Source organism: Nannobrachium achirus (genome assembly GCF_963921795.1).
Source record: "Nannobrachium achirus genome assembly, chromosome: 16".
NCBI lineage: Eukaryota > Metazoa > Chordata > Actinopteri > Myctophiformes > Myctophidae > Nannobrachium > Nannobrachium achirus.
This window is the reverse complement of record NC_137823.1, coordinates 37457011-37477786: the sequence shown is the minus strand read 5'-3', so window position 1 is coordinate 37477786 and position 20776 is coordinate 37457011. Positions and strand designations below refer to the sequence as shown.

The 20776-nt window shown below is 39.5% G+C and overlaps 1 protein-coding gene across 1 annotated transcript in view; it reads right to left on the bottom strand.

The window, feature by feature from the left end:
* Window positions 1–17301, bottom strand: part of LOC308301001 (E3 ubiquitin-protein ligase rnf213-alpha-like) — a gene marked incomplete at both ends in the record, with an annotated part of 60873 nt that extends 43572 nt beyond the window's left edge. Inside the window, one exon of the mRNA XM_080744897.1 lies at window positions 17232–17301. Within this exon, the coding sequence (XP_080601023.1) occupies window positions 17232–17301 (70 nt within the window). The remainder of the gene's footprint in view (window positions 1–17231) is intronic.
* Window positions 17302–20776: the final 3475 nt, after the last annotated feature.

Sequence of the window (20776 nt, the reverse complement as noted above, 5' to 3'; positions counted from 1 at the left end):
CAAAAAAAATATCTTTAAACTGAGATATTGTGAAATTGTACATGCACATAAATCAAATCAAATGCATCAGATATGCTTTCTACTCCTTTCAGATGAATGCATATTAACCCTTCCAGGCCTTCCATCTTTTAGTTGTTAACCCTTAAATGCTTGAAACAAAAAATCCACACAAAATAGTTTTATGGCATTTCATGCAATTACTTGATTTAAGTGCATCAAAATCTACAGTGTTTATCCATGAAAGTGGATATGTAAAATGTTTTTGATTTCACATTAGGCCTAGAACATTTTAGATATTAACTCCTTCACACCTGAAACACCAAAATCACCTAAAAATGCGATTTAGGACATTTTATGTACAATACTCAATTCAGATGATTCAAATTAGCTTTCTAAGAAGGTTTTAATGTTTATGTGGAAGTGGTCATGTACAGCATATCCCCTTTAAGGTCCAGTGATATCAACCAGCCAAATCTGCCTGAGACCCCAGAATCAGAGACAGAGACAAGAACCAAGTTTACAGGAATTTATTTAAAAAACAAACCCTATCTCAATCCTATCTAATATAACTATAGTGTGGTGACTATGGGTGCCTTGGCAAGTGTGAATGGAGTGTGTGTGCATGCTACAAGTGTGACAGAATGCAAGTCTATGTTGTAAGAAGCTAAGGGTGGTGCATATAAATGGAGAAGTGGGTGTTGTAATGTGGTGCAAGTCTACCTAAATGAGCCCAAGAGAGTTTTCCTTGGATTGGACAAGATAAATGATAAACAAGGTATGGTCGGCGAACTGGCCGGGCATGCGCCATTGACGCTCATGGGAGCCGGAACCGGAAGTTGCTTGTTTGCATATCACAGGTTGTTTTCCAATCAATCAATATATGTATATATATATATATATATATATATATTTTTTTTTTCTTCTTTTTTATGTGCACTCTGTATAATTTTATTGAGGCATCTAAACAGTGTCATGTATCGTTTCTGGTAGAGTTACCAGGTTCTGAGAAATAAGCAACCAGGCCTATAGGAAAACAAGCCCAAAAGAACCAACTAGGGCCAGGCACTAGGCTTTTATGAGCACTTACTGCTGTATTGAAAATAACAATCAACAAGCTATTTTCAAAAGATTTGTATACATTTGATAACTTGTCAAATGCGACATTCTGCATAATGAGCACTTTCTACTTTTGGTACTTTAATTACATTTAAATACCAATACTTTAATTTTTAATTCCTGAGTTTAACTTGTGAGGTTATTTCTAAATTGCAATATTGATCGATTACTTAGTTTGTAGAGACAGGTACAGAGAAGTATAGGCAGTACAAGATCTGCTAAATTTATTTTTCCAAAAAAAGTGTAAGTATGGCTCGTTTCCATGGTGTTCTTTGTACTCAATTGATCGAAACATTGATACTTTACTCAAGTAAAAAACTTTGGTACCACCACCACTGAGAACCACTGGTTAAAACAATGAAAAGCCCATTCCCTTGTTACTGATGATATGCAAAGTAGCCTTCTGTGCTCAATCCGTCTGTCTTTCAATGTTATATGAGATACATAAAGTGGCTCCTGTGTAAATAAGTCGAAAAGCTTACTAGGATCTCCTTTTAGTTGACCTTGTACCAATGATTACAAGTAGGCCTACTGTCATGAAACTGTACGTTTTCCAGGGTTCTAATACATTCTTTAATCAATAAAAAATACATAAATAAGCAACTTGTTCACTTTAGAACAGGGGTCAATGTGTTCAGGCCAGGGATCTTCAGAATGATAGGGAGATGGAGCAGATCCCCTTACCACCTTGTAGAGGCTACAACATATATTGTAGGCTATAATGTATAGGATTGTGTTTCATATGTAACATATTCATACTTTTATTTTAAACATGAGTAGAATAAACATAGGCCTACCTTATTAACTGAAAACCAATGTCAATAATACTATCAACAATATGTAAATTGTACAGTAATCATACAAGCTATTCAAAATGGACAGAACCATGTTTTATTTTTAAGATAAATGTGGAAAATGTTTTAAAAATATTTGAAATATATATTTAATATAATATATGTGAAATATATATATAATATATATATAAATATATATATAATATTTCAAACAGCCCAAAACCTGCTTAACCTTCCCTATCAGACTCACCTCACCGCTACTCACCAGTTAAGAGTGGGGTGGCTCAGAGTAGATGACAGAGTACAGCAACTTGCAATGGGCCTAGTGTACAAGATACACTACACCACTATGATACCCAAGTACCTGTCAAAATACTTTATAAACATTAAGGATGTCCATAATTACAACACCAGAGGCAGCACCACAGATCACTTCCAACCCAGAGTCAAAACCAACAAAGGGTCAAACTCGTTTTTCTGCTATACCACCAAAATGTGGAAAGCCTTACCGAAGTCCATAAAGGAGTGTGGATCTCTAGCATCCTTTAAAATTGCCCTGAAAAACCACTTACAGGCAGCAGCCGTTTGCAACTGGTAAAAAAAAAAAAAAACTAACCTAGCCCAACCCTCCGCTCCCCTGCCCCTTCTTTGTATATACTTACTGTTTGTTTAGACTTACTGTTTTCTTTTTTTGTTCTCTCATTTTGAATTTTTTTTATTTACATATCTACTGCATAGTACTGTGTTCTATTCGTCTGTCATTCAATGTTATATGAGATACTTTAATGGTTTCCTGTGGAAATAAGCTTAGTCTTTTCATGGATCTCCTTTTAGTAGACCTTGTACCAGTGAACTGTACCGTCATGAAACTGTACCTTTTCCTATGCAAACTTCTAATAAAGTCTTCAATCAATCAACCAATCAATCAAAGACAAATGGACATTTGATTTGGGGGAAAAAAAGAGTAAAAGAAATGTATTTATTTATTCATTTTCATTAATCAAGCAATAATTTCGCGGACCCCCTGCAGTACCTCTGCGGACCCCCTGGGGGTCGTGGGCCCCTCCCTCCCACACACACACACCCAAGAAGCCATCTGCAACTACCTATATTTACAAGCAACTTCACAGACAAATAAGCTCAAAGTCGCTTATAATAAGCACTAAAGCACATAGAGTTAACACAGAAATCGCTGGACTTAAAGCCAACAAATCATTATTTCGAACAGTAAAGTAAATTATAATGCTTTGTGCCTTTTACTATCCTGTGTTCTTGATCATGCTAGCCGTATTTTATACTTTGCTATTCGGAAATTGCATTAAATTTGCGATTTCTGTGTTAACTCTATGGGCTTTTAGCAGGGTTTCCCCTTCAAAGCGTGACGTCAGCACCAGGAAGTTGCTTAGTGGGCGTGAATAGGGTGAATTCTTATGAAAGCCTCCACGCTAACCACGCCCAAGACACCACCTACCCCCACCACGAGAAAAGTCTCTCGCCACTCCCAAGCAGTCCTGCCCGGGTCCAATTTTGACAACCCGCGCCTGCCCCGCCCCATTGTCCCTGCATGCCGTTCTCAGTGTTTGCGACGCAATATACAGTAGGCTATTTACATAAACGCCAGGTCGGCTGCCACTCTTAATCCTTTTATATAGCCTTTTAAACCACCCTTGCTATGATGAGAACATGGGCTAACGTGTTGATGTCTGGTGTGTGCTGTGGTTGTCTGTCTGGGTGTGTGTTGTGTGTGACGGTGTCCTGCTGCCCAGTGCCCCTGCCCACTGTGTGCGCTCCATGTTGTTTAGGCGGAAACACTGCTGTATGCATGGGGGACTGCCCCATACTGCTCAATGTGTGCGCTCCTATGACACTCTTTAGGCGGAAACAGTTGTCTGATTTTCACAATAAAATGTCATCCGCCCATGTTAAAGACCAAGTGAAATGAAAAATATGTTTTTCACACTTTTAGAGCTTATCCGTGGTAATCATATGGGCATTCCTAACACTAGATGCCAAAAAAATAGAACATAAACCATTTTTGTGTATTTTTATATCAAAGGTCCCTAATTAGGCCATTCTTAATTATTTCCTGTGAACAGAAACGTGCTGCGTGATGACATAGACAGGTCTTCTTGAATATAAATGAACATTTGATTACATTCACCTGTTTGATTCCCATTGCTGGCATTCCTCCAAACACAGCTGTTTTTAATTATAGAGCTACTCCGTTTTGAATCTCATTCAAGATGACGTCCAATTTAAACTATGTATTATCATTGTAAACTTAATGAGCACAATAAAATATGTATCTGTAAACATTATAGGTTAGAATAATAAGCAACTTGGTAACAAACATTCTGTCTGGTTGTGTCTTTCTGGCTTTCTAATGATGGCTACAAACAAAACATTAAGCATCACATGACTCCGATTTTACGTCCCATCGCCTGAAGGGCTGGTCCCTTCTGATTGGTTCAGAAACACACAGGCTTCCTTTTCAGACTGAAACTTCAAAATAAAATACCCAAAATAGCCATTTCACTGGGTCTTTAAGTTGCGCACCGCCTGTCCCCACAAATCTATAATAGAATATATTCTGCCCGTTTTCACCCGTCAAACAATGCAATGGGCGCCGACCCATTGCAGGACTCTGCTCCCAAGCCTCAAATCCAATCCCAGGAAAACACCCTCACCCCTGTCTTGGGTTAATTTACTTGCACCACATTATACTATAACACCTCTCCTTTTATATGCACCACCCTTAGCTTCTTACACCATAGACACTTGCATTCTGTCACACATGTACCGGTAGCATAGCACACACTCCATTCACACTTGCCAAAGCACACATAGTCACCACACTATTTATATTAGATATGGTTTATTTTTTAAATAAATTCCTGTAAACTTGGTTCTTGTCTCTGTCTCTTATTCTGGGGTCTCATGCAAATTTGACTAGTTGGTATCATTGGACCTTAACAGGGGATATTTAGTATTTTGCATTAAATGCCATAAAACTCAATTTTGGGTGGCTTTTAGTGTTTTGGGCATTAAGGGGTTAATGACAAAACATGCCCAGTGGATATCACTGGGCAACCTCTTGAATCCTTAAGAGGTGATCCTAAGCTACAATAATCAGTTGAGAAAAAACTTTAAGCGACAAACATTTTTTTCTTATATTTTATTATTATTATTATTTTCACATAACAACCCAAAGGAATATTAATGACATCAATATTGGGTGGTTCTCCCCTTTAAGCTGTGTATATGATATAAACATTGCATAACCCACACACTACATTATGACGACATAATCCCATATTAATTTACATTTGGTTTCTGCTTACCTTTTGACGGTTGAGTCTTCTTGGCCAGTAAAGTGGATAAATTAAATCCACATTGAAAGCAGAAATTATGTGATGGTTCTGCTTTGTACCCACATCCAGGGCAAAACATCTTGATGGACCTGTATGAAAAGATATCACAACCTCTAAACCAAAGCAAACTGTACAGAGTGATAGCCTACTGATAACCTTTGGTGTAGCTAATGTCCTGCAATCTGTAACCAGCACTTTCAGAGTAAAAAGTACATTTACTCAAGTACTGTACTTGAGTACACTTTTGAGGTACTTTTACTTTAATGGAGTATCTCCAATTTTCGTAACATTGTACTTCTACTCCACTACATTTCAGAGACAATTATTGTACTTTTACTCCTCTAAAATTATTTGAAAACTCGAGTTACTATTGTAGATTTTGATTATCATTACAATATACATTTTGTAAGGATTCGATATTCATTTTGGCTATTTGAGAATAGTCGATCTACAAGCTCACAATGTGTTGTGATGCAACGCATTGTGAGCTTGTAGATCTGCTATTTTCAAAAGATTTGTATACATACAGTTATACTTTTATACAGCAGTATTGATACTTTTACTTAAGTAAAACATGTGAGTACTTTTTCCAACACTGACTATTAGCCTGTCAATGTGCAATATATATTTTTCGTAATGTAAAGAACTTTATTATCCATTGTGTAAATAAATATTTGAATTAAATATCTTAATTTAAAGAGAAAGTGCATTTTATTTTTCCAATCCAATCCAATCCACTTTACAATGCAAAGTTTCCAATGTGCTGTACAGAAAATCTAAAAGCTAAATACCCTATGAGCTAAACCACAGAAAAACAACAAAAACACAGTAAAATAAAAAACAGCAAATAAATGACAAAGTGAGACGCATCACTCTCAAACAGGATCAAAAGCCAATGTATAAAGGTGGGCAGTTTTGATATGGGAGAGTGTTGGGGAGGGGAAGCTCATTCCTTAAAGTGGGGGGATAGGCTACTACCGAAAAGGCTTGTCACCTCTGGTATTTAAACGTGTGTTTGGGACCTCAAGTTTCAACTGGCCGGGAGTAATAGACTTCTATAAGTTCTGAGAGATAATGAGGTGCCATTCAGTGATTTAAAATCAAACCTCGGTTTGAAGTGGAGCGGTGAATTTGAGCAGCTGTACCCTATGTGAGTGAGTGAGTGAGTGAGTGAGTAAACTGTGCCTGTGAGTGAGTGGTGAGTGTGCCTGGCCTGCACAAAACAGCGCCCCTCCTTTAACTAGTGTGTTGTGTGTGGCCACTCAAGGTATTGCCAGGCTACGGACACGGCCAGCCAGCCAGCCAGCCAGCCAGCCACCCAGCCACCCACCCACATACCCACGGACATACCTGTCTATTGGGAGCGCTTTCACCGCTCCAAAAACAAACAATAAAATCTTAAAATCTATTTTGAAGTGAACAGTGAAGTGAAGCCAGAATCTGTGTAATGAGGTCACGCTTGTGGGGTCCAGTTAAGAGATGTGCCGCAGCATTTTGGACTAATTGTAAACGTGCAATGAAGGATTGATAAGTAAGCATGAAGTGCATTACAGTAGTCCAAATACATCCATGAATCACATTTATTTTTAATAATTATTTGGGAAAATGGAAAAAACGAAATACAAAAAATAATTAAAAATAAATGAAAAATGTTATTGAAAAAACACGGCCTGCTCACGTATTAGGAGGGTAGTATGAGTCACCAGAAAAAATAATGGGTGTTTTAATGAATCTATCATGGTTAAAATGAAGTTTGAAGTTACAATGGGTGTGTGTGGGGAGAGGCCCTGGGCCTGGAGGGCCTGGTAACATTTACATCAAATATCTAAATATTGAATGAAGCAAATTAAAAACTGTTCAGGGTGTTCATAAAAGCCTGATTAGACGATAGAATTACCAAAAGTTTTTTTGAAAGTGAAATATCCCTTTAACGTAAGGCTGCAGGGAACCCAGGTTGGCGAGTACAACACCAGGACCAACAGGATCAAACACTGAGACGATCTGTTTTACTCTCGTTTACATTTAGAAAGTTAAGAGCCATCCAAGCCTTAATGTTGTTTAGACAATCAAAAAAAGGTGTCAGGGTGCTGCTGCTTGGGTGCTGCTGCTTTCCTTTTTTTAAGGGTATGTACCGGTAGATTTGTGAACAGTCTGCATACATGTGATAGGAGATGCCAGTTTCTTAAAAAATGTGTCCCACTGGGAGAAGATATAGGGAGAAAGTATAGGCCCTGGGATCAAGCCTTGAGGGACTCTGGATGACAGTGGGTTAGGTGGAAGATGATACAAAATCTGACTGAAAAGCATCTCTCCGATACATAGGACGAAAACCAATTTAAAGTAATGCCCTAAGCGAGAAATTAGTTTTGTGACCAAGATTATCAAACGCACATGTTAAATCTAGAAGCAACAGAATTGCAGCATCACCAGAGTCCGTGGTAGTACTACTGTATGTCATTCAACAATGCAGACTCAGTGTGAAACATTTTAAAATGATTGTATAGCAGTATTATTAGTAGCAGATGACCTACCTCTCAGGCTCTTCTGCACTTCCTCATGGTCTATTGTCGCTCTGGAAATATGAGAGGGTCACATTTTTATAGCTGCCTGAATGCTTTCATTTTTGAAGAACCGCCTTAACTCATCGAAAGGGGTGTGGTAGTTTGGACCTGTCCTGAAGGGTGAAATCTCCCTATTGATGTCCCATTATTTCGACTAAGGGTTAGGGTTAGGTTTTAGGGTTAGGTTTAGGTTTAGGCATAGTTTTACTGTGGTTAGGGTTTGCGTTAGGTTTAGGTATTGTGGTTAACATTCACCAGGGTTAGCATTCACCAGCATCGGCAGGTAAGCATTTCTCCAGGTTAACATTCACCCGCGTCGAACAAATGCTTGCACAAGTAACTAGAACTGCACTCTGTCGAGGTGCCAACTTGCACCTTGTGCACATGAAGTAGGCCATTTATGGCCAGTGATATCATCACTGGCATCACCACTGGCGATGCAAATGACATCACCACTAGCATCACCAGGAATGCTGGTCCCTCATTGGTTGTTAATGATGACATTGCCAGAAATGCTGGTCCCTGATTTGGCTACGGGCTTAAACACACACCAACACCTACAAACCTATATGCAGTCGAACACAGTACTTTCGCGTTCTGCTGCCGCAAGTAAAGAGACAGACAGACAGACAGATGGGGGCTAGAGTTAAATTGATGAAACAAGATCAATTACCTAAAATCCAATAATCAATCAATAACATAGCCCCACATAGAACCTCGCCCTCTGCTGGTCCTATAGTCCTCTATGCTGGCCTGTGCCCTGTTTTCCCATTCAACCCGGAAACCCCCCGAAGCAGGTGCCAGTATACTGCTCCCTATTCTGCTACAATGGAAAAACACGAGGTTTTCCTAACCCTGACGTAAAGTTTGTATCTGCCGGCGTTAGCTTTAAACATCTTTAGGTGTTTAAAGCATCTTTATTCTTTACCTTTACTTTTTTGATACGAAAAGGGTGATCTAAACGGCCGTGGACGAATTCCTCAGCCGGACTATAGGACCTCATCTCGGAGCTAACAGCGGAGAGTGAGGTTCTACAATAGGGCTCTCAATAACAAGACCAACATACTAGTCAGCAAGGCCGACTCATACTAGTGAGATAGATCAATACAATGACATGCATATTAACACAATTAGTTTTTAACTATTATAAAATTATTCTCACCACTTCAATAACTTAGCTCCCTTTTACCTGCATTGTGAGCTTGATTTGCTAATTTAGCTATTTTGAAACATTTTGAAAATTCTAAAAATGTTTGAAAAACCCTTTTTTTGGCAATTTGTAGGACATTTGGGGGAATTCTCTTCACACCTCAGCTGCTACCAATGAAGGTTACCGTACTAATGTTCACGTCGAGTGTCAATTTTCATATTTGTCCCCCACTCACCCTGAAGACAGGTTTCTTGTTTACTTACACACACTAGAGATACCTTTACAATTTTACATCTACAGATTTAGACTACAGATCATGAATGTTAACCTGGTGAATGATAACCCTAACCTCAGTAAAACTATGCCTAAACCTAACCCTGTAGGACTAATTTATGGGCAGTCCCCGGAAGGAGGCGCTGCTTGCTCCACCTCGCACCCAAAAACGAGCTCTCCTGGTCTCTCAAAAACACAGTGACAAAACACAGTGATATATATATATATATATATATATATATATATATATATAAATATATATATTAATATTAGTTTTATATATTGAAATATAGGTTGTCCGGTCTCTATTAGTGGAAATATATATATATAAATAGGCGTCGCTAGTAATAAATACTTGAACGGAACTAGACGGCACTTAGCGTCGCAACAGCCAGACTCTCCAGTCAGGGAGTTCTCCATTCATGGGTTGCATTTGTAGTCCTGAACCGGCCATATTGAGGACCAACACAGGTGTTTTGATTAACGTAGAACATTGGTTCTATGCCAATCAGACAAATTGAACACCTGTGTTGGTCCTCAATATGGCCGGTTTAGGACTACAAATGCAACCCATGAATAGACAACGCATTACGATGACGTAGTTAGGCTACTCACTTTGACTGACAGGTCCAGTCAGTAGTCATCAGCGCATCAAAACATCATCGGCAGAACAGCAAATACGTCTTTTCCAGACAGAAATTCCAAAAGTGCAAACTGTTGTTCTTTGATGTTGTTCCCTGTTGTTCTGAGATGCCGTTGATTTCAGATAAAACTTCGCTTAATGCAGCTTTTCTTCGTGATTTGTGAACTCGCGTCGGGCATGGGGACCGCCATGTTGGTTTACAAGATGTGAGAGTCCCGCAGCAGCCGCTCGACCAGTCAGGAGCGGTGTGAGGCGGGTCGTGAAGCCATTTCATTGATTGGAAATTAGAGAATAAGTTCTCATAAGGAGACTCTATGGGAGGACCACCAGACCGAGAAAGGAAGCACATTGGTGATGGCCGTGCGAGGCTAGACTTGCACCTTGTGCTCTCTAGGCCACGTACAGTGTATTAATCGCGATTAATTATTTTAATCACAATTAATCACTTTGTTTTAGATATCGGTACCATTAGAGGTGGCAAAGGTTATGATTTTTGTAGAGCTGCATGTCTGTTGTTTATTAAATTATATGATAGCAATGTCAAAATAGTAAAAATGGTTTCCATGAACAACAAAGTCTTTAAACATTGTTGTGATTCCATAAGTAGGTGTGAAGTAAGGTGTGCGTGCTAATATAACAATTGAGGAATAAACCTGACAGACGAAACATGATAAGTGATTAGATCATTAAGAGAGCATGGCAGGATTTGAAGGAATGCAGTGTCACACCTAGGTAGATGTGTCCTGATGCATCACGATATAGTGTCATGCTACAAGGAAGATTATTAAAATATAAACTCAATCCCATACAAGACACTATTGCCCTTTTCAAATTGTGTGAAGTAAATGGAAGGCGCTTTACAGATATTGTGCATTACATTCACCCATTCACACACACACACACACACACACACACACACACACACACACACACACACACACACACACACACACACACACACACACACACACACACACACACACACACACACACACACACACACAGTCTTTCATACACCGATGCATGCAAGGACTCATCGGGAGCAATTGGGGTTCAGCATCTTGCTCAAGGACACTTCGACAGTAACACTAGGGGCACCCGGGATCAAACTGGGAACCTTCCAGTTGCCAAGCAGCCACTCTACCCCTAAGCCACTGTCGCTGTGTGTGTGTGTGTGTGTGTGTGTGTGTGTGTGTGTGTGTGTGTGTGTGTGTGTGTGTGTGTGTGTGTGTGTGTCTCTGTGTCTGTGTTAAATGTATTGTTTGTATGTTATCTTTAAGTTAATTTTGTGTGATCCTCATTTACATATACATATTAGAGTACGTTTTCCACTCCCATGTTAATAGGGGTATACAAGACTTGAAGAAAAAAAGGTACATTGTGAACAGATAAAAACTGATGACATATTTGTGATTAATCGCGCAATTAACTAGATAAATCATGTGATTAATTGCAATTAAAATATTTATTCGTTGGACAGCACATTATTTAGACCTGCTTCAAGCCCATATCAACACTGCAAAGTAGGCTACAAGACAGTCTGTGCGAGGTGAGAGCTCTTCTGCTAACTAAATTTACAGAATATTTTGTACAACCTTGTAAAGCAGAAGATACAGGGTTTGAAGAATGGGCTACCTGTCTTTTTCTAAGATAAGCCCAAAACGTAGAGATATTTTATTTAGTTATACTGTTACAAAGCGTTCATACAGGAGTCTAGAGGCATACTTTAAATCAGTGGATCTCTCCATAGATCTGTAAAGGGTCCGTTTGGAACCCCCTCAAAAATAAATACATTTAGGGTCTTTTTAGTACCTTTCAAAAAGTACCTCTTTTTAGTACCTCTAAAATATTAGAGGCAGCAATTGTGAAAATAGCCGATCTACCAAGCATGTAGATCTGCTCAATAGAACCGTGTTATACAAAATGTAATGCCTCAACTCTTAGTGCTCGTCAGGGTGGAGGGGTCCCCAGTTAAAATATGATTATTTTGGGGTGTATATATATATATATATATATATATATATATATATATATATATATATAATGCGCACACGCGCCGGGTAGAGTGTCCTCTTTTTGGGGATTCAGAATATGGTAACCCTCTTTATCACATCCCTATATACCAAAAGATCTTTTATACATTTTGAACACTTGTGAAATGGGACATTCTATAAGTACATTTTGATGCCAATAGTATTTTGAGTACTGTACTAGTTGTAACAGTGTATTTCTACAATACAGTGTTGATATACAGTATAGTATTGAAAATGTTGTTTTCCACCACTTCACAAGGCAGAGAGGGGTGAATGTGTCAGGGGCTGTTGAACAGGTTGGATGGGCTCATGAAAACATAATGTTAGGCGATGTGACACCATGCAATTCAGATGGACCGGAATCGTGTTTGATTGCCATGGAATTCTGTGTTCTGTGCCAAAAGACAATGCCAAGGACATTATTTAACCATAACATCACATTTACTGCACTGTATGACGTTTCACGGAATGTTTGGTGTTGCTGTTAATGGCGTGAGTGCCAATAACACGTGTGAGACCCAGAAAAGCTTGTGTATTTCCACAGCAAAGTGTGTTGTAAGGTGCATGTGCATCTGACAGTCAAAACAAATACATTATAATTGAATAATGGAAGGCCCAATTCACTGTCACATACTGACAGTGTTACTTGAGGACAGGTGTGGATCAAGTTCTACCAGTTCTAGTTTTCTGGCAAGGTACCGGTCCTTTAATAGTTCAATGGTTCCATGAAAAACAAAGTCTTTGAACGGTGTTGATTGATTCCATAAGTAGGTGTGATGTAAGGTGTGCGTGCTAATGGAACATAATAAACCTGACAGACAAAACAGACCTACTGTACTGTACATGATGAGTGATTTAGTAGGGCAGGAGAGAGGCTCCACCAGCACCCGAACGACATGTTTTCGAAACCTGTTTTTTTGGAGCTGTGTGGAACACAAGCTCCCTATACGTGGCCGTGTGTGTGGCCGTCCGTGTGTCTGTATGTAGCCTCAAAGTTTGGCACGCTACTCCTCCCACAGTTTTTGCACCACACACTCGCGCCATATGTCAAATCGACCGGCTTACTCGGGAATCGTGTGCTAGTAACTTGCTAAGCGAAAGGTTCTATAGTTTAATTGATATTAATTTATTAGTGAATTAATTTTCCCCATTGACTTATAATGGGAATTGCAAAAACTCACATTCAAGTATTTTTCTCTCGTAAACCATAGGAGCTACAGTTTCAAACCTCGGAGAGGAGATTCATAATGATTTTAAGAATGAATCCAAAAATAATTACATCACTCGGCCTCATGGTGGCGCTATAACGGCCCACTTTGCGTTTTGCCCCGTGACTCTTGAACCGTAGATCGGAAAATTAAAATTCTTTTTTCCCTGGATTCCTTGGGTCAAGACGCATCTCCCCATATAGGCCACGCCCATTTGCGCCAGGATAGATTTTCCGCCATCTTGAATTTTCTCCAAAATACACTTTTTGCACCTTTTCCTACATATTTTCTTCAAATGTCACAAAAATCACACATGATCCTGGGTGACCAGAGAGGTGCTACACACACACACACACACACACAGCTCCACTTCGAACAGAGGTTCGATTTTTTAGGACTCTTATGGTGTCTAGTTATGATTTCTTCTTGTTGCCGTGGTCAACTAATGGGGTTAATTTTTAATGATTTCTTGCACCTACTTACTTACTTACTATACAGGAAAAAAAATCTTTAAGTAGCATGTGAGGGGTCTAACTAGGAGTTTTTCATGATTCTGAATCCATTGCAAACATTTGTTTTGCACAAAAAACATTCCTTGGGCTAAAAATGGACCCCACAAAACATTCCTTGGGCTAAAAATGGACCCTACAAAACCATAGTTTTGTGGGGCCGTTTTTAGCCCAAGGAATGTTTTTCATGCTACACAAATGCTTGTGTCCTCATGCATTACGATAGTTTTATGCTACAAGATTATTAAAATATAAATACAATCCAATATTTTTTCATTGTATTACATTTTTTCAACTTTCCCAAAAAATGTTTAAAAGTAAATGAAAAATATATATATATATTGAAAAAACACAGCCAGTCCACGTATTAGGAGGGTAGTATGAGTCACGGGGAAAAAAAAAGTGTTTTTGATGAATCTATCATGGTTAAAATGGAGTTTGAAGTTACAATGGGTTTGTATAGGAATGGGCCCTGGAGTGTTTGATGAAATGAATATCAAATATCTAAATATTGAATCAAGCAACTAAAAATCTGTACAGGGTGTTCACAAAAGCCTGATTAGATGATAAAATGCATGACCAAAAGTTTTTTTGAAAGTGGAATATCCCTCTAAAGAGAGAGTAGCACCATGGCCTCTACTATGTTCCATTTTAATTGTTAGGTAGTTGAGAAAATATTTGCGAATGCAACCATGTAGTTGTCTTGCCTCTTTGCAGAGTTGTATTCAGACAGAGATTCTAACATCCCACTTTCTCAAAACTCCTTCCTCCGCGAGCTCGGGAATGGCCGAGCGAAATCATGACTCATTGCACTGATCTACATCACGTGGTTCTCTAAAATCCCTTTGAAATGAATGGGGAACATATCTTGGGAATTTCAATATTTTACAGTATTTATAATAAAGTGAACTCATAACCTTTTAATTGACATGAACAAAACCATGCCTGCTATACACTTGCACCTTTTCTTTAAGAATCAGCCGGCCGTTTTTTCCGTATCCATTAAAACAGCCTGGGGGCGTCACGTGTCTCTTCGCGACCCGGTTCTTTTAGCGAGGCACTGAGAAACAGCAAGCCAATTAAGCGATGGGCCCAGCGCTCGGCCAAATCGCGTAGTTGCCTCTGTGCTTCGCTGTGGATGTTTTCTTTTCTTTTTCTTTTTCTCTTGTGCTCTCTAGGCCATGTGCGGTGTAATTGTGCATCAGCAAATAATGTTAATTCTGGCATCAGTAATGTTTGGTGTCGTTTGAAAGAATGTGTGTGGACAAGTTGGTACTCAATCGATGTGCCAACTGGTGACTTGTGCAGAATGCACTTGAGGCCATTTATGGCCTACTTGAATGACACCAAAATGTGCAAGTACTGTCATCGATAGAAAGTTTGAAACAGTATTGACAGCATTTGAGTTCAAAGTCGATTGATCTCAACTTGGAAGTAAAAACATCATGTATCTTTGTATCTTTTAAAAAAAGTATAATAATTCTATTACAGTTTAATGTAAGAGTTCAAGCATAGGCATACCCATCAATGTATTGTATTCCTTCTCTTCCTAAATTTCTGCTTCTCTCGGTGACGGACTGTTCTTTTCTCACTAATGTATTTCTCTGATTGATGCCCTTTTTTCTGTTATCAGTTAGTGATGCATTTCTCTTGTATGGTGTAACTCTTCACATTTACAGATGTTGGTTTTCCCTCCTTTTTGTTACAGTTTTTTCATAGTTTGTCTCTGTATATGGCTTGCATCTTATTTTTCCTGTACAATTGTTCTTGCACATATCAGTACCATGATCATACTCTTGACACCAGACACACTGTAGTGGTGCTTTTTCAAACGGCCTTACTCTGTATGATGCTCTGTTATAGACTTCATTATTACCATTAGCAACCTCATATCAAATTAAAATGTGCTTTGGTGATGTTACCAAGAATCTTGGCACTTCATTGGCTGATGTTATTGATTATCAATAACATCAGCCAATGAAGTGCCAAGATTCTTGGTAACATCACCAAAGCACATTTTAATGTGGGAAAAGAGGACGTATGGTCACCCTATGTGACCATACGTCCTCTTTTCCCCGGACATGTCCTCTTTTAGGGGGCTGTCCGGCCTGTCCGGGGGGGTTTTTATAAATTCCTTCAAATGTCCTGGGTTTCGCGCATCCATCAATCCATCCATCCATCTTCAACCGCTTATCCGGAGGGTCGCGGGGGTAACAGCTCCAACTGAGACTTCCAGATTTCCTTATCCTGCGCAACTTCCTCCACTCCCTCTGGGAGTATACCAAGGCGTTCCCAGGCCAGTCTGGAGATATAATCCTTCCATCTGGTCTTAGGTCTGCCACGGGGTCTCCTCCCAGTGGGACGTGCATCGAGGACCTTCCTAGGAAGGCGCTCGGGGGGCATCCGTACTAGATGCCCGAACCACCTAAGCTGACTCCTTTCCAAGTTAAGGAGCAGCGGTTCTACTCCAAGTCTCTCGCGGGTGATTGAACTTCTCACCCTATCTCTAAGGGAGATACCAGCCACCCTTCTGAGAAAACTCAGTTCGGCCGCTTGTACCCGAGACCTTATACTTTCGGTCATGACCCACACTTCATGACCATAGGTGAGAGTGGGAACGAAGATTGCTCGAAAGACAGAGAGCTTTGCCTTAAGGCTCAACTCTTTTTTCTTCACAACAGTGCGATTAAGCGACTGCAAAACCGCTCCTGCTGCTCCGATTCTCCGGCTGATCTCCTTCTCCGTCTTCCCCTTTCTCTCACTTGTGAACAAGACCCCGAGATACTTAAACTCCTTCATCTCTAAGTCCGAGGCCATGGTTCTCAGCAGGGAACCGATGGATTGTGCAGTCCAAGTAGGGAATGAGACGTTACCCCAGGTGAAGGAGTTTAAGTATCTCTGGGTTTCGCGCATATCAGAGTTAAATCATGGGCATGCACGTCCAGTGGTTCGTTTGGAAACACACTGTGAGAGGCGGATTTCCACCGCAAACCCCGGAACATGTATTATTCATACTACTCGGCCTCCGCTGCGATCCCTCCCTCAGCTTGTTTTGTTCAGATCAGAGCAGAGCTCGCGCTGCGCAGAGCCAAACGAACGCACTGCAAACGCAATTAATGCTGTTTCACTGAAATGCACGAAAAGTGCAAGTGTTTTCGTCTTGGTGACCAAATGAGAGTGTACTGTCTGCAAAGCTGGCACTGATGTGTCCATTCCAACACAAATAAAAGTTATTTAGTAGGGCTGTCCGAGTTAACTCATTTAATCGTGATTAACTCACCATTATATTAATCGCGATTAATTATTTTAATCACAATTAATCGCTTTGTTTTGGATATCGGTACCATTAGAGGTGGCAAAGGTTATGATTTTTGTAGAGCTGCATGTCTGTTGTTTATTAAATTATATGATAGCAATGTCAAAATAGTTGCTGATTACCTGTTTTCGGGCATTATATCTAATACACGTGGTATATAGAGAATGACTTGACTCAGCACAGGGGTTAAAGTAAAAAATAAAATAAAAATCCCAAGACGGAAATAGGATAGTATAGCTAAGCTAGCTGAGGCTAACGCTTGGTGTCAGGTTGCATCAGCTGCTCCTGCAGCAGCAGGGGCCAGCCTGCTGCACTCTGTGTCTTCATCATAGATGATTTAAATTATTTGGTTGGGGAGGGATGCATTGTAGTTTGGAGATCACTTGACAAGCAAGTAGGCCTATATGCTGCATTTTGACGATTTCGGTCATGTCATTAACTTCGCGGCCATGGATACAACGCCCCACTCCCTTTAATATTATTATTATTTGCAAATCTGCATTGATTTCATAAATAGCCCCTAGGGAATCCTGGACGGAAATCTGTCCCCAGGACGGAGAACTTTAACCCCTGCTCAGCAACTAATGGGTCAATTTGGATGACTCTGCAATCAAAGTATATTTTCTGTGGTGCTCAGTTGATTTATGAGGTGAAGCAATTCAAGCTCAGTGTCATATGTTAAAGTTCAATATCTTGGCCTTGACTTTTATGTTGTTGTCAATAATACTCATTTTCTAGCAAATTATTTTTAGTTTTTCCATTATTTTCACAACAATTACAAATGTTCCATCATTCTTTTTATGTTGTCAATAATACTCATTTTCTAGCAAATTATTTTTAGTTTTTCCATTATTATCACAACAATTACAAATATTCCATCAGTCTTAATATTCCAAGAATATGACATTTTGATGAACTACCGTATGGTTGGTATGAATCAGAACGAATGAAATATCCCTAAGGTGAACGAGTGTCCTATGTTGACGAGAAAGGCTTTAGTTTGGACATTGTTGTGATTCCAGGTGCAGGTGTGTTGTAAGGTGTGCTAAACCTGACAGTCAAAACAGATACATGATAATTGAATTGTGGAATGCCCAACGCAAACATACTGGCTGAGGACAGTGTTACTTGAGGACAGAAGGGGAGCAGTTCTAGTTTTCTGGCAAGGTATCTTTAATACCCTAAAGGTCCGTACATACTGCCGGCGATTTGGCGAATAGCGAATTAGCGTATACTTCGCCTTTTGTTTAAAACCTTATAAAGTCAATGGAAGCATCCACACCAAACGCGAATTTAGCGAACATTCGCTGGTGAACTCCTCTCTCTTTCTGTATTAAATCAAGCTCACTCTATCCTACTTAAAGAGAGAGAGAGAGAGCAAGGTCGAAGGACCTTCCCTTTGCATTGCTTTTCCGTGTCTCTCGTCTGTGTGGCTGCTTGGAAAAAGTACTCGAATGTCTACTGGTAAAAGAATGGTTTATGTATGTTTTATTGTTATTTTATCCTATATCTGCAAAAAGACTAATGTTTTAAAATAAATCGCTGGGTATTAAATACAATAGGATCCGAAATGTAGTGGAGTAGAAGGAAAGTACTGGGAATTGGACAAGTACAAATACCTACAAGTACAGGCTACTCAAGTAAATGTACTTTTAGTTACTTTACACTGCTGCACGCTGCCTGTCTGTGGGGGAATGGAGCGGAGGGGGAACGGTGAACTCGTGTTTGCCTTTTTGGTTCGCTTATTCACGTCGCTTTCGCTAATTCGCCGGTCTGGACAGAGCTTCAGTCTTTAAACATTGTTGTGATTCCATAAGTAGGTGTGAAGTAAGGTGTGCGAGCTAATATAACAATTGAGGAATACACCTGACTGACAAAACATGATCAGTGATTAGATCATTAAGAGAGCATGGCAGGATTTGAAGGAATGCAGTGTCACACCTAGGTAGAACTGGGAACCTTCCAGTTGCCAAGCAGCCACTCTACCCCTAAGCCACTGTTGTGTGTGTGTGTGTGTGTGTGTGTGTGTGTGTGTGTGTGTGTGTGTGTGTGTGTGTGTGTGTGTGGTGTGTGTGTGTGTGTGTGTGTGTGTGTGTGTGTGTGTGTGCGTGTCTGCATCTGTTAAATGTATTGTTTGTATGTTATCTTAAAGTTAATTCTAGTTGTGTGATCCTCATTTACATATACGTATATTAGAGTACGTTTTGCTGAGTTTAGTTGTGCGCTGGGGTACAACCTTGAGCTTGAGAGGACTATTAAGCCTGCAGCATATTTTTCCACTCCCATGTTAATAGGGGTATACAAGACTTGAAGAGGTACATTGTGGTACATTGTGAACAGATAAAAACTGATGACATATTTGCGATTAATCGTGCAATTAACTAGATAAATCATGTGATTAATTGCAATTAAAATATTTAATCGTTGGACAGTACATTATTTAGACCTGCAGAAGATACAGGGTTTGAAGAATGGGCTACCTGTCTTTTTCTAAGATAAGCCCAAAACGTAGAGATATTTTATTTAGTTATACTGTTACAAAGCGTTCATATAGGAGTCTAGAGGCATACTTTAAATCAGTGGATCTCTCCATAGATCTGTAAAGGGTCCGTTTTTGAACCCCCTCAAATATAAATACATTTATGGTCTTTTTAGTACCTTTCAGTACCTCTAAAATGGCAAATTAAACAAATATTAGAGGCAAAAATTGTGAAAATAGGCGATCTACCAAGCATGTAGATCTGCTCAATAGAACCGTGTTATACAAAATGTAATGCCTCAACTCTTAGTGCTCGTCAGGGTGGAGGGGTCCCCAGTTAAAATATGATTATTTTGAGGTGTGTATACGCGCGCTGGGTAGAGTGTCCTCTTTTTGGGGATTCAGAATATGGTCACCCTAACTCTTTATCACATCCCTATATACCAAAAGATCTTTTATACATTTTGAACACTTGTGAAATGGGACATTTTTGGTAAGTACATTTTGATGCCAATACTATTTTGAGTACTGTACTAGTTGAAACAGTGTATTTCTACAATACAGTGTTGATATACAGTATAGTATTGAAAATGTGGTTTTCCACCACTTCACAAGGCAGAGAGGGGTGAATGTGTCAGGGGCTGTTGAACAGGTTGGATGGGCTCATGAAAACGTAATGTTAGGCGATGCGACACCATGCAATTCAGATGGACCGGAATCGTGTTTGATTGCCATGGAATTCTGTGTTCTGTGCCAAAAGACAATGCCAAGGACATTATTAATCAAATCAACATTCTCGTGATTTAGTAGAGCAGGAGAGAGACTCCACCATCACCCAAACCACATGTTTTCGAAACCTGTTTTTTTTAGGACTCTTATGGTGTCTAGTTATGATTTCTTCTTGTTGCCGTGGTCAGCTAATGTCCCATGGGGTTCATTTTTAATGATTTCTTGCACCTACTTACTTACTTACTATACAGGAAAAAAAATCTTTAAGTAGCATGTGAGGGGTCTAACTAGGTGTTTTTCATGATTCTGAATCCATTGCAAACATTTGTTTTGCACGAAAAACATTCCTTGGGCTAAAAATGGACCCCACAAAACATTCCTTGGGCTAAAAATGGACCCTACAAAATAGGCCTGTCACGATTCACTCAACTCACGATACGATTCGAATCCCGATTCAAGGTTCACGATGTCATGATTTTATCAACACAAATTTATTTTCCACAAAAATTACCCCCCAGAAATCCAGAATTCTTACAATTCCAGTATTTTCTTTTCTTTTAACAATACAGTTTTCTCTTATGCTCTTTTCAATAC